General features: G+C 42.2%; 1 protein-coding gene across 1 annotated transcript; it reads left to right on the top strand.

Annotated features, from left to right (window-relative positions):
* The first annotated feature begins 11,460 nt into the window (after positions 1–11,460).
* Positions 11,461–14,410, top strand: LOC112189210. Its single transcript, XM_024328489.1, has 5 exons — positions 11,461–11,553; positions 11,678–11,739; positions 11,958–12,008; positions 12,336–12,686; positions 13,620–14,410. Exons 4-5 carry the CDS (start codon positions 12,336–12,338, stop codon positions 13,953–13,955), a joined length of 687 nt encoding a protein of 228 aa, XP_024184257.1. The 5' UTR covers positions 11,461–11,553; positions 11,678–11,739; positions 11,958–12,008; the 3' UTR covers positions 13,956–14,410.
* The last annotated feature ends 224 nt before the right edge of the window (positions 14,411–14,634 follow it).

Raw genomic sequence — 14,634 nt, 5'->3', positions numbered from 1 at the left:
CCCTCAGGCGCCGCCACAGGCAGCTGCGCCTGGCCCACGCGCCGCCGGTCAACCACCATATCTGGCTACCAAATTTTACCAGCATCAACAACTTAATATTCTAAGAATCTTTCATAACTGTGGCCAAGTCAGAAAATACCTCTAAGTGGCCGAACAATTAAGCAAACCGAAGTAGAGTAAAATTTTCTAATTATGCTTTCTTCCTCCACGCTGCAAATCGCTTCAAGATATTTGGGGAGCTTCAAGTACGCCTCAAGACGCTTCTAAAAAGCCTGGCTTTGTCGCCGGAGGTGGCCGGAATTGAGGTCAACGGTCACTTGCTACAGTAAACTTCTCGGCCTTGGTGCACCATTTTCCGGCCAAGACGTCGTGATCTACCACCGTGGGGAGGTTGGGTACGGGCAGAGGAGTCCAACGGTGCCCGCCTCACGTTCCCAGGTGGCCGGAGGAGGAAGTTGCAGGGGTGAGGCCGAAGAGGGAGAGTGATGCGAGAGAAGAGAGAGAAAACGCGGGGAAGGAGAGAGAGAAGGAAAAAGAAAACTTACCGGCCAACACTAGAAATTCAAATATATACTACTTACTGTGAACAGTAACTTTCACATTTTCGCGTATAACTTTAGTATACAAACTCCGATTTTTACGTACCACATATGCACACGCTCGGTTTAACGTCCACTACAACTTTCATGAAGGAAATTTTCTCAAATTTTGACCCAAACAAAAAGTCAACTTTTAGGGCCCCCTAAAATGTCAAAACGGAGCCAAAAATTAAATGTAAATGTCGTTTACCCATCGAAAGACTTGTAAACTGGTAAATTTAGGTTCGGGACGTCACAACGATAACCCTCTGGAGGTTACCGACGTGTCGACCACCTTCAGTCGAAGCGTCTCGAGAAGGTAACCGCTGGGAAGAGGTTGCCAATCATCGGAAGTCCCCGCTGAGCGAAACCCCGCTAGCGGAACTTCTCACTCGTCACCCTCCAAATGTCGAAGTCCCCGCTGAGCGAAACCCCGCTAGCAGAACTTCTCACTCGTCACCCTCCAAGTGTCGAAGTCCCCGCTGAGCGAAACCCCGCTAGCGGAACTTCTCACTCGTCACCCTCCAAGTGCTTGTCACCCTCCAAGGGTCAAAGTCTCCGCTGAGCGAATCCCCGCTAGCGGGACTTCCACTCGTCAACTTGCAAGAGAGGCAACCTCCGCTACACGCAACACCGCCGGCAGAGCTCCCTTTCCATCTTGCAAACCGCGTACTTTGCTGAGCGCTCGGTAAAATACCGCCAGCCACGTCTACGTGACGCTGGTTCCTGCTACAACAAGTGGGGGGATATCCGCCGGTGGCGAATCCTGAGGCTACGCCTCACTGACAACGACCGCCACGCGTCGTTACGGTCAGATAGTCCTTACGAGACACGGGGACTTGTCAACAGTCTACGACGACCCTGATCAGGTACGTTGACCCCCGTCACCTGGGTACTAAAGATTGGGCTCGCTACCCAACACCCTCTGCTCCTAGCAGTTCCCCCTCAACAAACAAATTGCCGACGATCCGGAGGTCTGTCTTGGCTAGGGAGTGGGGGACTCCCTGGCGGGCCTAGCAGGGGCCCACCCGAAAGGGTATAAAGCGTTCGCTCAGTAAATCCATGGTTGACAACGCACTGACGCTAATTATGCTTTTGCAAGTCTAGCGGAGGTAACGCTTCACACCACTGATCAACTCCCCAACCAAGATTGCCCTCCTTGACTGGGCACTTGGGGGACTTGTACCTACATGTGCCAGAACAAGCATAATTAGCTATAGCCGCACTCATTGTACCGCCAGAGGTACCGACTCTTACCAAAGGAGTGACCTGCGAGGGTACAGCCAGGCGTGCTACCGCCTGAGCCCGAATCGCCCCCAGATCACCGCTGACGCGCCGCCACGCGCCGCGCCAAGATATCATCAGAAGCTCCAGACGCTGGGAATCGAAGCACATCAATCCCACATCGAAAACAAGAAGAAGATCAACCTTCTCCTCACCTATAAAAGATTCTCTCCTCTCTCCTCATTAATTACGCATTTACTACTAATTTATTGTTATGCTGCCTATATGCATTGACTGACTTAGGCATCGGAGAAGTGAAGACCGCCCAACGTGGTCTCCCTCTGACGCCCTGTGTCTCGTGTGGCAGCTAGCGGAGGCCATCAAATCCTCAGAGTAGCGGTCCGCCCACCAGACCCGCGTTAAGCGAAAGATCGGCTACCGCCGGACTTTGAGAATTAACACATGCAGAGAACAGAAAAGAGTTCGTTTGCATTACCTCTAATGATAGGGGACGGAAACGCATCTTAGAGAAGCTTATGTGTCAATCTAGTGGACTTTATGTCACTACAATTTGACTATTGAATCCAATAATATAATAAGAGAAAATCTCTTGGATTCTGACACATATTGGCTTTAGCATGATTGACTAGGACATTTTGGTCGTGATATGATGATCCGTATACTAAATACTTCACACAGACATCCATTCTTTCGAGTGAAACGAAGCAAGAATCCAAGGTTGATTCTTGGATTAAGTGTGACCGCTGCCGTCACTACATCTGGGTCTGCCGCCGTCCAACTCCAGCCTAGGGTGATGGCACCCCAGATGATGTTGTAATCACCAACTTTGCTTCCAATAGCATTTCAGACACTCATGCCCAACCAAAATCCTCATTGGTTACTTCTAAGGCCCTCACTCTTTCTGTAAAGCCTGTTCTTTAGGAAAATTAGGACCGAGACCGTCCTATGTAAAGGATCCTAAAATACTCATTCCGTTCCTTTAGAGAATCTAAGGGGATATCTGTGGACCAGTTCACCACCTTGCAGACCTTTTAAATATTTTATGGTGTTGGTTGACTCGTCGACATGCTGGTCACATGTAGCGCTTTTGTCCACTAGAAATGCTGCTTATGCTAAACTCCTTGGCCATATTATCCATCTACAGGATCACTACCTGAACCACCCTATTAAGTCAATTTGACTCGATAATGCTGGAGAGTTTACATTGAAAACGTTCGATTACTATTGCATGTCACTAGGGATTGATGTTGAGCATCCAGTTCCTCATGTACACACCCAAAATAGTCTCGCGGAAGCCGCAATTAAGCGACTCCAAATGATAGCCTAGACATTGGTTATGCACACTAATCCCCTTATTTCCATTTGGGATATGCAATACTACATGCGGCTATGCTAATTCGTGTATGACCCACTACCACCCAACCCTATTTTGCATTACAACTAGTGACTGGGAACAAACCTGATATCTCGCACTTATGCATATTTGGGTGTGCCATTTATGTACCTATTACACCACTACAACGTACTAAGATGGGTCCATAGAGACGAATGGGCATATATGTTGGATTTGAGGCTCCAACAATCATTCGCTACTTGGAACCCTTGACAAGCGATCTCTTTACTACTAGATTTGTGGATTGTCACTTTGATGAAACAGTTTTTCTGTCGCTAGGGGGAGATAAGAACATGGATGTTCAGTAGGAGTGACAAGGATTGTCGTGGTCTGTCCCCCCTATGTCTCATCTCGACCATCGAGCTTCAGAGTGTAGCAAATACTCTGCCTGATGCGTTTTCTGATATTGCTGAAGTGATGGGATTACATATACCTGCTGCAAATGTGCCTGCAAGGATTGACGTCCCAAATACTGGATGTAACACTGCTCTTGAGGTACCAAGAGATGGCGCCACTGCCCATATTGGCAGTGAAGTGGTTTCTATGGCCGCAGGTCCCATGAGGAAGCGCAGTAGACCGATTGGTTCAAAGGATACTCTCCTTACAAAGAGAGCGACTAAGGCACAACCAAATCCTTTGATCAATGATACTCACAATCCGTCCCATGAGAATGTTTTGGATTATGGTTATGTCCAAGAGACATCATTGGGGGACGCCTCAATGTTAAAGCCTATCGCAGAGAATGTAGAAATCAATCAATTATACTAGTGTATGTGGGACGTGGGAAAGAAACTTCATCATCATTGATGATGTATTCGCTTATTCTGTAGCGCGTGAGATTATTGAGACTGATAACATCGAACCACTCTCCGTTGATAAATGCCAAAGTAGAGCTGATTGGCTTAAATGAAAAGATGTGATCCACGCAAAACTAGATTCACTAGCAAAAAGGAAGGTATTCGAGCCAGTTAGGCCAATACCACCCAATACAAAACTTGTCAGACATAAATGGGTCTTCATTAGAAAGTGTAATGAGAGAAACGAGATTGTAAGGTACAAAGCTCTCCTTGTGGTGCAAGGCTTCTCACAACGCCTTGGAATCGACTACGAGGAGACTTATTCTCCCATAATGGATGTCATCACATTCCACTACCTTGTCAGTTTGGTAGTTTCTGAAAAACTGAACATGCGACTTATGGATGTGGTTACTGTGTATCTATATGGGGATCTAAATATAGATATATATATATATATATATATATATATATATGAAGGTCCTGGATGGACTTCAGTTACCAAATCAATTGACTCAAAACCACGGAGCACGTTTGCAATAAGGCTAAAACGCTCACTATATAGATTGAAGCGATCCGGATAGATGTGGTATAACCGTCTAAGTGAATACTTGATTGGGAAGGGATATGTTAACAATGAACTATGCTCATCCATTTTCATAAAGAAAACAAGTTTCGGATTTGCTATTGTAGCGGTTTATGTTGATGACTTGAACATAATTGGCACCCTTGAAGAGTTAAGGAAACCGCTGAGCACTTAAAATCCGAGTTTGAGATGCAGGACCTTGGGAGAACACTATTTTGTCTCGGTTAGGAACTTAAGAACCGTGCAGATGGTATCCTAATTCATCATTCAGCCTATGCCTAAAAGATGCTTAAGTGTTTCAATACTGACAAAGTTAAGCCTTCAAGCACCCCAATGGCAGTCTGTAGTCTTGATCCTAAAAATGATCCATTTCGTCCAAAGGAAGATGACAAAGATATACTAGAGGCAGAAGTGTCCTACTTGACTGCAATAGGTGCATTATTGTACTTAGTTTAATGCACAAGACCGGACATCTCATTTGTAGTAAACTTGTTTGCTAGATATAGCTCTGTGCCAACGCGACGCCATTGGACTGGTGTTAAAGATATCTTTCGGTACTTGAGTGGTACGATTGATAAGGGCTTGTTCTATCCCTATAGAGAGATGATGGATTCGGACCTATCACACATCAAGAAGGCCACGAACATTGGCATGTGTCCCCTATCCCAATCCCAAAACGACAATACTATTTTGGAAAGTTTTGCTGATGTTGGGTACCTCTCTATAAAGGTCGTTCCCAAACTAATTATGTGTCCACCATGGGTAAGACCGTGATATATTGGAGGTTTACAAAGTAGACCCTAACCGCTACTTCTTCGAACCATGCAGAGATTATTGCTTTTCATAAAGCGGTTCGTGAATGTATATGGCTTAGATCCATAATTAAGCATGTTCAAAGCAATTGGGGTTTGAAGTCAACCATAGATGAGCCTACGAGCATTTATGAGGATAATGATGCTTGTATCGAACAAAAGAAGCAAGGCTACATCAAAGGCAACAACAACAAGCATATATCGCCCAAGTTCTTCTATAATCAGCAACAATAGAAGCTCCTCAAGATCAAAGTGAACCAGGTTCGATCTTAGGACAATCTAACAGACTTGTTTACTAAGTCACTGCCTAAATCTACTTTCAAGAAACATGTTGCAAGCATCGGTTTATGGAAGTTGTCTGAGCTCCCATGATTGTAATCATCAAGGGGAGATGCAGACATCAGGGGAAGATGTCTACATCTTTGGTCTTGTAACGTGAAGGGTGTATTGTACTCTTCTTCTCCTTCGACCAAGATTATTTTTGTCCTATTGAGTTTTTGTTACTCAGCAAGATTTTTGACGAGGCAACAAGAGGAGCACCACGTTTGGGCGACTAAAGGGGGAGTGTTTAAGGAAACCTAGTTTGTGTTTTTAGCCCAAACTCAGATTGCTTGTCTGAGTTATAATAGGGTTAGTCTCACAGATATTCTCAGAGATATCTTATTCATTGTATGATTTAGCTTTCATGTAAGGCTCATATTCTCTGGTTGTAATCCTCAATATAAAGAGGCTCCTATTATCAATGAAAGCATAGCTCATTCTCTCCTAATTTCTGATTCCCTAAAACAAGTTTATCTTTTATATTTCTCAAAAATATATATATATATATATATATATAACTTGGTGTGTGTGTATGTAGGGAGGATCAAGAGAGGATGTCCTTAAACTCTTAAAGTGAGGATGTTTTTATTTTTAGGATGTATTTTAATAATCACAACCACTCATTCTTTAGTTACCTACACACATATGAATCCTACAAAAAATTAGCCAAATTGGAAATTGTTTAACCATTTGATTAGCACAATGTTCGTTTTAATTTTATCGAACGGATTACATTTATTTATACAAGTTTGAATGACCAAATTATTATGGATTTGGTTGATTTTTTGTAGACATCATTCTTGCATAGGAATCTAAAGGATCAACGGTTGAGATCATTGAACTAGGTCACATACTTGTGTAAAATAACAAAAATCCTCAAATTCTTAAAGTAAGGAGGTCCTCTCTAGAACGGGCTTATATATATATATATATATATATATATATATATCAGATTTGCTCACTGAAGGGATAGTTTTAAGACACTGTGAGGGACAAATGCATCTAAACCACATGTATTAAATATAAAAGCAGAAATTATAACAACTTAAAACTATGTATTTATTTTCAGCCGTCAGATTCACTTGTCCCTCACAATCCCTTAAAAACTATCCCTCAGGTGAGCAAGCCTTTTATATATTTATATATATACACACACCCAGAAAAAGTGCGGACGTCCTTCCTCCGGCGTTGAGAAGGCGGCGATGGCTGCGCTGCGATTTCCAGACAAACCTTCTGGACATCTTAGACAGCGTCATCATCAAGGCGAAGGCGAAAGTGATCAGATTCTCAGCAATGCACGACGAGCTATCACATGAAACCATGGAAGCCCATCGAGGTCGACTTCAAAACCTTCATTGACGAGTCCAGCCGCCTCTGAACGACTCTACATCAAGGCCTAGTTTCGTCCGACACGACCAGCTCCACCAGCACCACCGGATCGAGGCCGGAGGAGGGACGCCCTCACTTTTTCTGGGTTGCAGACGTCCGTTTCTAAACTACTCCGTGTATATATATAAATATATATATATATATATATATTTGTATGTATGTATATATATATATATATATGTATGTATATATATATATATGTATGTATGTTTGTATGTATGTATGTATGTAAGTATATATGTATGTATGTATGTATGTATGTATGTATGTATGTATGTATGTATGTATATACACACGCAGTTCCACTTTTCTTCAATAAATCAGCCGTTGATATGAAATCTTGGCTCCCCTTGGTCATCAGGAGTACCCCATACTATTCTTATCAAATCATAGCAAGCCTTAACCTTCAGTAGACTTTTTTTTTTTTAATGAAGTGTTGGTGCGGCTGCCCTCAAGCCTTGATTAATAAAACTATTGAATACAATAAGCATCTAGAGTACGCCTTGAAATGATATCAAGAGTCTTTACCAAATAAATGTATTCAACCAGGCACCAACTAGCAAAAAGTGCACTACTAACTACTCTACCAAATAAATGTATTCAACCAGGCACCAACGGAATGATAACTCGATATGTAATTCAATTACAATGTAGCATAATTACCAAACGCACAGCTATCCTACTATGTTGCCACCAAAGGATAAATCTGACGACACTTAGCTTCATCCTGCTACTAAGTTGTAGCGACCATTTAACGAAGCAAGAAACTAGCATCCTACCTATAGCAGACAAGGCACGTTGAGTGCACACATAGGCGTATAGCCCAACTAACCCTACCCGATATTGTAGGGACTTATTACTTGCAAAAAGCGCAATCTAATTAAACAACATAAATAAATAACAACTTTAAAGAAAAAAAGCTAGGCAGGGCCCAAAAATTGAGCCCAAACCCAAGCCTAAGCCCATGTAGCAAGGAAAACACAGCCAACATCGGGGCCCAGTCCAACTTTTGTATAGCCTCCACCGTCCTCCCACAATCCTTGTTACGCCACCACCTGTAATGGGGTGCCACCGTCAGCGTGCCGCCAAGCCGGTTTGCCCATTATAGTATCTTCACCGTCGGTATTCCACCAATTTGATCTCTCCACTGCTAGCACACCATAACCCGCACCTCACCAATCCAGGATTCCCTAACCAGATCGGATCTGCTATACCAAGCAACAACCTAGATTAGATCCAGAAGTCCACTGGCGACCAACGACATCACACTCAGCCATCATCCCTATCGACAAGAACCGAACCACCACCCGCCGCAACTGCCATTCCCTCCACCACCTCTCTCAAATCAGAGCAGTCCAGATCAAATCCAACCGATTGAAACTCCCACAGACCAAGACAGCCAGTCCGAAAACAAAGCCCTGAGGGCGCGCCGCCGGACGGAGAGGGGAAGATTTTTCTGAAAACCTAGAGCGCCTGCAGCGCGTTCCCCAAGCTAGAGAGACGGAGACTGAAGTATACCTTCAATGGACATTGATATAGCCATATAGGGAAAGTTAAAGGAGATACGTGCCACTGTTGAAATTGAAAGATTCCCCAAGGTCACGAGAGGATAATTCAACGCAAGATTGGTAGCCATATCCTTTTTTTTTTAGGGGAAAGGAATCATGTTCCATTAATAAACGACGTCACTGCGTCAAGCTAGAGGGTTTCAAGAAACCACTTATAATATAAGATGAAGCACAATACAGACTGCCAAAAACAGCCAAAACCTCCTAACAAAAAGACTAAAAAGCTAAAGGAACTGCAAGAAAAAAAAAACCTCCCTAACCCTATACCATCCAAGAATGGAACACATTCAAGAAAAGTATAGAACTAGGAAGCAAACTGGAAAACTAAGAAAGAAAGAAAAAATAAAATACAAACCTACACTACCCGAAACAAAGCAACTATAATGAAGCATTAACTCCTAAAGACCCAATGGTGTACGTCTCCGTAACATCATAGCCAAAAACTTTATCCAGGACAATGTAGGCTTGCAACCCTAGCCGTCTCAAGATAGGGCATTCATCTCCTCCGAATCTGGCCCACCAGCATCCAAGGCTGAGGTGGGTGTAGACACAATCTTGGGCTTGTTCCGACAACCTCTAGGTCTACCCTTCTTCTTCGGGAGCTTCCCATTAGTTACAGGAACCTCAACTAAGCCATCAGAAAGCTTCAGACACTTCCCATCTTCAAGCCACTCCTCCTCACGGAGCCTTCTCACATCCAAGACTCTAGATGGGTGTCCAAATAAGTCAGCTACAAAAGCCCTACCTCCTTGAAGCCCAACAGAACCTGAACTCGGCCCATCAGCTCTCAAACTAGTCAAACCCGGTCCAGCAGTCAACCCTAATTTAAACTTAAGGTTTCCTGCCAAAAAACACGGGACAACCACCTGTGAACCAGCCGTCGTCTTCCTTGCATCAGTCACTTGCACAGCGTCATCCATCACCTGTGCCATATCCCCACCGGATTCCAGCGGCTCCAGTACGACTATCGAAGATGGCGGGACATGCACCGAAGTTGGCTCTAGTGCCGCCTCCTTCTGCACAGCGGACGCCATACCCTCCTCCACCACCATTTCATGCAGCAGCTTTTGATCACACTCTCCTCCTCCATGGGTAAAGAAACCGCAAGCTTTGCAAATCCCTTGGCATTTTGCATACAGGAATTCAAGGACCACTGAAACCTCGGCTAGAAACAGATCGTACGCCGAGCCCAGACTCGTTGGCGCACATCATGGATCAACTGGATCCGTTGGGTAGCCTCCTTGAGTTGCAGCGCCACATGATCAGCCTTGACAAAGGTTCCCAGCATGTTGCCTAGGCGAGAGAGTACCCGATCGTTGCTCGTGGCAACCCTCAGACCTGTCACCCCCACCCACACCTCCAGAGAGTACAGAGGAACCTCTACCAAAGCCCTAACACCGTCATAGTCAGCCACCAACAACATCGAGTTACTGTAATACCAGGGGCCACCATGAACTTGAATTGGAACACGAAGATCCCTCCCTCCTCTTCACGGATCAAAACACTCTGATTCAGCCTCCATATTCCTAACATCGCTACAGAGAAAGATGGAATAAGCACCGGTTTCTTGGTTAGCAAATGCCCACACAGGTATAAAAAAAGGGGTCATGGATCACCTCCCCGCCCCCAACCAGACTCACTACGGCCTCCTCCGATAAGGCTAAGGACGCCGCCACACCCTCCGCCGCCATCGCTACACCAAACTCGATCAGTCTTTCTTCTAGGGAGAAACCCTAGTAGAGCAAAAGTCGACGATATTGGTAGCCATATCTTTAATTTGAGACATTGCTCGCAAAATTTTTTTTTTTTTTTTTGTTGGGGGGGGGGGGGTTTTGTGGTGGCGAGAGAGAAACCTTTTTACGACCTCTTTTTTTTATCTGACTATAAAATAATTTATTTATATGACAAAATAAGGTTCAAGTTTTTAGACATTTTTAAGCGTGATAAAAAAATATATATATATATATATTACAAATTAAAGAGAAACTCCCTGAAAGCTAAAATTAAAAGTGTCCTTAGCTGAAACCATACAATACAAGGCATAATGGTTCCATATTTTGCCTCCAATGATCTTGTGACTCATTTTAGCCAAGTTTGTAGGCAGGTTTTTCATTACAAATTTACAATGGTAAGTGTTTTCAAAGAAGGTATTTCGAGTTTTCGACACAGATGACAGATCCCGAAATCCTCAATATCTCTTGTATGAGAAGGCACTACTACAAATCCCCTGAACACTGTCCTTCAGATCAAATTAAACTGGATTCATGAATTTGTCAACTCTTCACCACGTACATTGTCCTCAGATAGTCAAAATGCTTGATATCTAGGCTTAGTTTGGGATTGATTTTGGAGGTGATTTTGGACCTGCTTCTGCTTTTGGGCTGATGCTATGCTGTTTGGTAAAATGTCTAGAAGTGGCTTTTGGTCCGAATTGATTCTCCAAGAAGCTGAAATTGAGAAGCAGCATTTACCAGCTTTGGGAAGCTGATTCTGAGAAAACACGGAGTGAACAGTGTTTCATTAAATGAAATTTTCTATTTTTTCCTATTATGTCCTCATCTCTCTATGACTTTACCTTGACTGGGATAGGGTTTTATTATCATCTTTCTATTTCAGTCTCTTCCCAGCCTCTCTGCCGTCAAAACTCAATCCAGAGTATCGCATAGATCGATCTCTTCTGTGCCTTCAAAAAACCCGATTCCTTCGCTCCTCCGCCACACACCCCAAACCCAAAGCATTCCCGGACCCCAGCTTCTTCAACCTCCTTTCGTACCCAGCAATTTCGCGTATCACCGCCTCTCTCTCTCTCTCTCAAACCCAGCAGCAAATTGAGCCGAAAGTTTCTGTCTTAGCTAATCAAACTCACTGTAAGTCCTCACCTTCTCCATCTTTCCCCAAATTTACAGTATATTGCTGTTGCAAGCTTCTTTTGGGTTTTGAGTTTTGAACGATGTTGAATTCTGACAAGGGGAATTTCGTTGTTATTTGCAGTCGTGTCCTGATGGGATTGTGATTCGTACTTCATCTACAAGCCTTCAACTTGGATTATTCGAGTAAGTTTTCGAGCGCCCAATGAGCCAAAACATACAAAGTATTCACTGTAATTCTTTGCCCATTTTGTACTAGTTCTTACGGCACATAGAGAAATGCAAATGTTTGTTAATTCGGGTTAGGTTTGTTGTTTAATGAGTTTAGTCCGCTGTTTATCTGGTTTAAGTCTAACTACTGTTCTTCTGATTTAGAATGTCCTATTTGAATTTTGATTTTATAGGTACTGTTGCAAGCTTCGATTCACTGCCAAATTATCGCACACAGAGACGGAGTAAGTATCAAACTGCAGTTTTCAATTCAATTCCAGTCCCTCCAATTATTTCACCTTTTGATTTCATTTCTTTGATTATGATGCTACCTGGGTATTTTTTTTTGGCTACTGGTTCTTTTATATGTATATATTTCAACCTTTGCATACTAGTGTGAAATTGATATATTATGGTCCCTAGCTCTTTATTGAATCCTATGGTTTTAAACTAAGGATATATCTAGCTCTTTATTGTGGTCAGTAGCTTTGTTTTGTGAGGATCGTGTTATGTGTTGGATATGGTAGTTTATAACTATTGTTTGTTTACTACTAAGCATGTGTTATCTTTAGATGGGAAAGAAGAAATCCACCGGTACTGAAAATGTGGGATCTGGAAAACAAAAAGCCACATGGCCCGATGAGGTAGTAGCTATATTTTGTGATATAGCTGCTAAGGAAGTGGCCAAGGGAAACAGACCTGGTACACATTTTGATAAAAAGGGATGGTCAAATGTTGTCATGGCCTTTAAGGAGTTAACCGGAAAGGATTACGATAAAAGCCAACTGAAAAATAAGTGGGATTCACTTAAAACTGATTGGAAATTGTGGAGTTCACTTTTGCATAAGGAAACTGGTATTGGATGGGATCCGGCTAGGAAAACTGTCGACGCACCTGCTGAATGGTGGGAATCCAAAATTCAGGTGTGTATTTATCCTTCTCTACTTGTGGTAGTAATTTTTTTTTTTACTCTGTTTTTATTTTGAATTTTAAGTACATCAAACTGCAAATTTTAAGTACTTACTGTTTTTTTTCTTCCTAAAATATGGAGCTGCTTGTGTATCAAAATTAAGCATGGCCTGTTCTCTGTGATGCTAAGGTTTGTGAGTTGCTAGTTGATAACTGGTATTGTCTGCATTGAAAATTAAAAATATGTTAAAGAAGCGATTTTTGCAAGCAAAGTACGAAGCGTCCAAAGATTCCAGCAATACGAAATTATAAGCATATATAGTTCTCAATTAGATTGAAGATTTAGATAACCTGAAAACAATTTCAAACCTTGCCCTAACAATTTCAAACAAGTATTAGCATATATTATATTCTACTGAAAAAAGAAATCAATTCATTATTTATATATATATGTTTCCAGACAAGATGTAAAAATACTAATTAGACAATCAGTAACCGTAAGCAATAAGTACATATATTGCATTCACTTTCATGAGGCTTTCCAGGGAAGGCTAATTGTGTGCTTTGACTTGGACTTTAGAGTTTCTAATATACAAAGAGGCAGTTAGTCAAGTGAAATTATTATCCCAGCAATTGGTTTCCTTTTGTATTCATTTGGAAACAAGTTGTCAAGTGAATCCAATTGTAAATACAAATATGTGTTGATCAACTTGTTCCGAGTCATCATTTATTTAGGTGATGAGATGAGAGAGTCACTTTCATCTTGCATCTTTATGTAGGATATATTCTCTTAAAGCATCTGATCATATGCTCCTATTTGATGCCATAGTTGTCTTTTCTCAGAGAATTGATTATTGCCATCTTGTTACAGTTTGTCTGCATTTGCTGCTCAGTTTTTGTGATCAATATTATCATAAGTAACAATCTTCTCCTCTCTTCTTTTGTAGATCAATCCAGAGTATCGCAAGTTTCGGGACGTGGGAATTAGTCCTGAAATGATGGCTGTTTATGACAACATGTTCAGGGGTAGCACAGCCCTAGGTCACTTTGTCATGATTCCCTCGGCTACTATAGATATTGAAAAGGTTGTGGAGGATTCAGAGCATAATTTAATTTCTGGAGATGATGAAGAGGATTCTGACCAAGATAATGAACGTAGAGGCAAAAAGAGAACAAATTTGGAGCGCCAAACAGAGGCTGATAAAGAAAAAAAAAGGAAAAAGAGTTATGGGAGGGCCAAAGGAGAAGAAAGAAAAGGTGGGAGGTGCGGCGAAATTGTCTAAACAAATCGATCGTCTTGTTGATGTAGTCGAGAGTAGGAGTACAGCCACATCTGTACGTGATAATGGTACCTCACCAGGAACTAGTATTCAAGAGGTGATGAGAGTTGTTGCAACATTACCAGGAGCAGAAACCGGTACTAAACTATGGTGGTTTGCAACGGATTTGTTCTGCTCTCAGGAGAAGCGAGAGATGTTTTCTATTATGACAGATGCTGATCTCAAGCTCCAGTTTCTGATTCTTAATCAGAAAAAAGCTGAAAATTAAGTAGGCTGATCCTACTTTGTAACATGATGCGTGTTGCTTGTCGTTTACACCTTAGCTGAGCTCTTTTCTATTTTTGTGATTTTCCGGGTTTGAAAGATTGATTGTTGTTCATTGTTAATGCTATATTATTTTACTAAGATGAAACTGAATTTGATGCATCTTTTTATTAAAACTGATGGTTGTTTGGTTCTTTGAAGTTTCCTTTGATGTGAATGAGTTGTTCATTGTTAGGGAGTTTGCTGCACCAAAACCTGCCTTTCTATTTTGTATCTTGCATGATGATTAGTCAAAAGCTTGCTGTTTAGTTTTTATCTTGCTGCTCAAGTACATATACATGCTTGTCTTCCTACAGCCATTTTATATTTTGAATTTGATGAACAAGTATACATTGGCAGGTTTGTTTTGTGAAGTATG

Source organism: Rosa chinensis, chromosome 2, assembly GCF_002994745.2.
Source record: "Rosa chinensis cultivar Old Blush chromosome 2, RchiOBHm-V2, whole genome shotgun sequence".
NCBI classification, from domain to species: Eukaryota; Viridiplantae; Streptophyta; class Magnoliopsida; order Rosales; family Rosaceae; genus Rosa; species Rosa chinensis.
The sequence above is the reverse complement of the archived record's forward strand: the minus strand, read 5'-3'. Positions and strand labels throughout refer to the sequence as shown.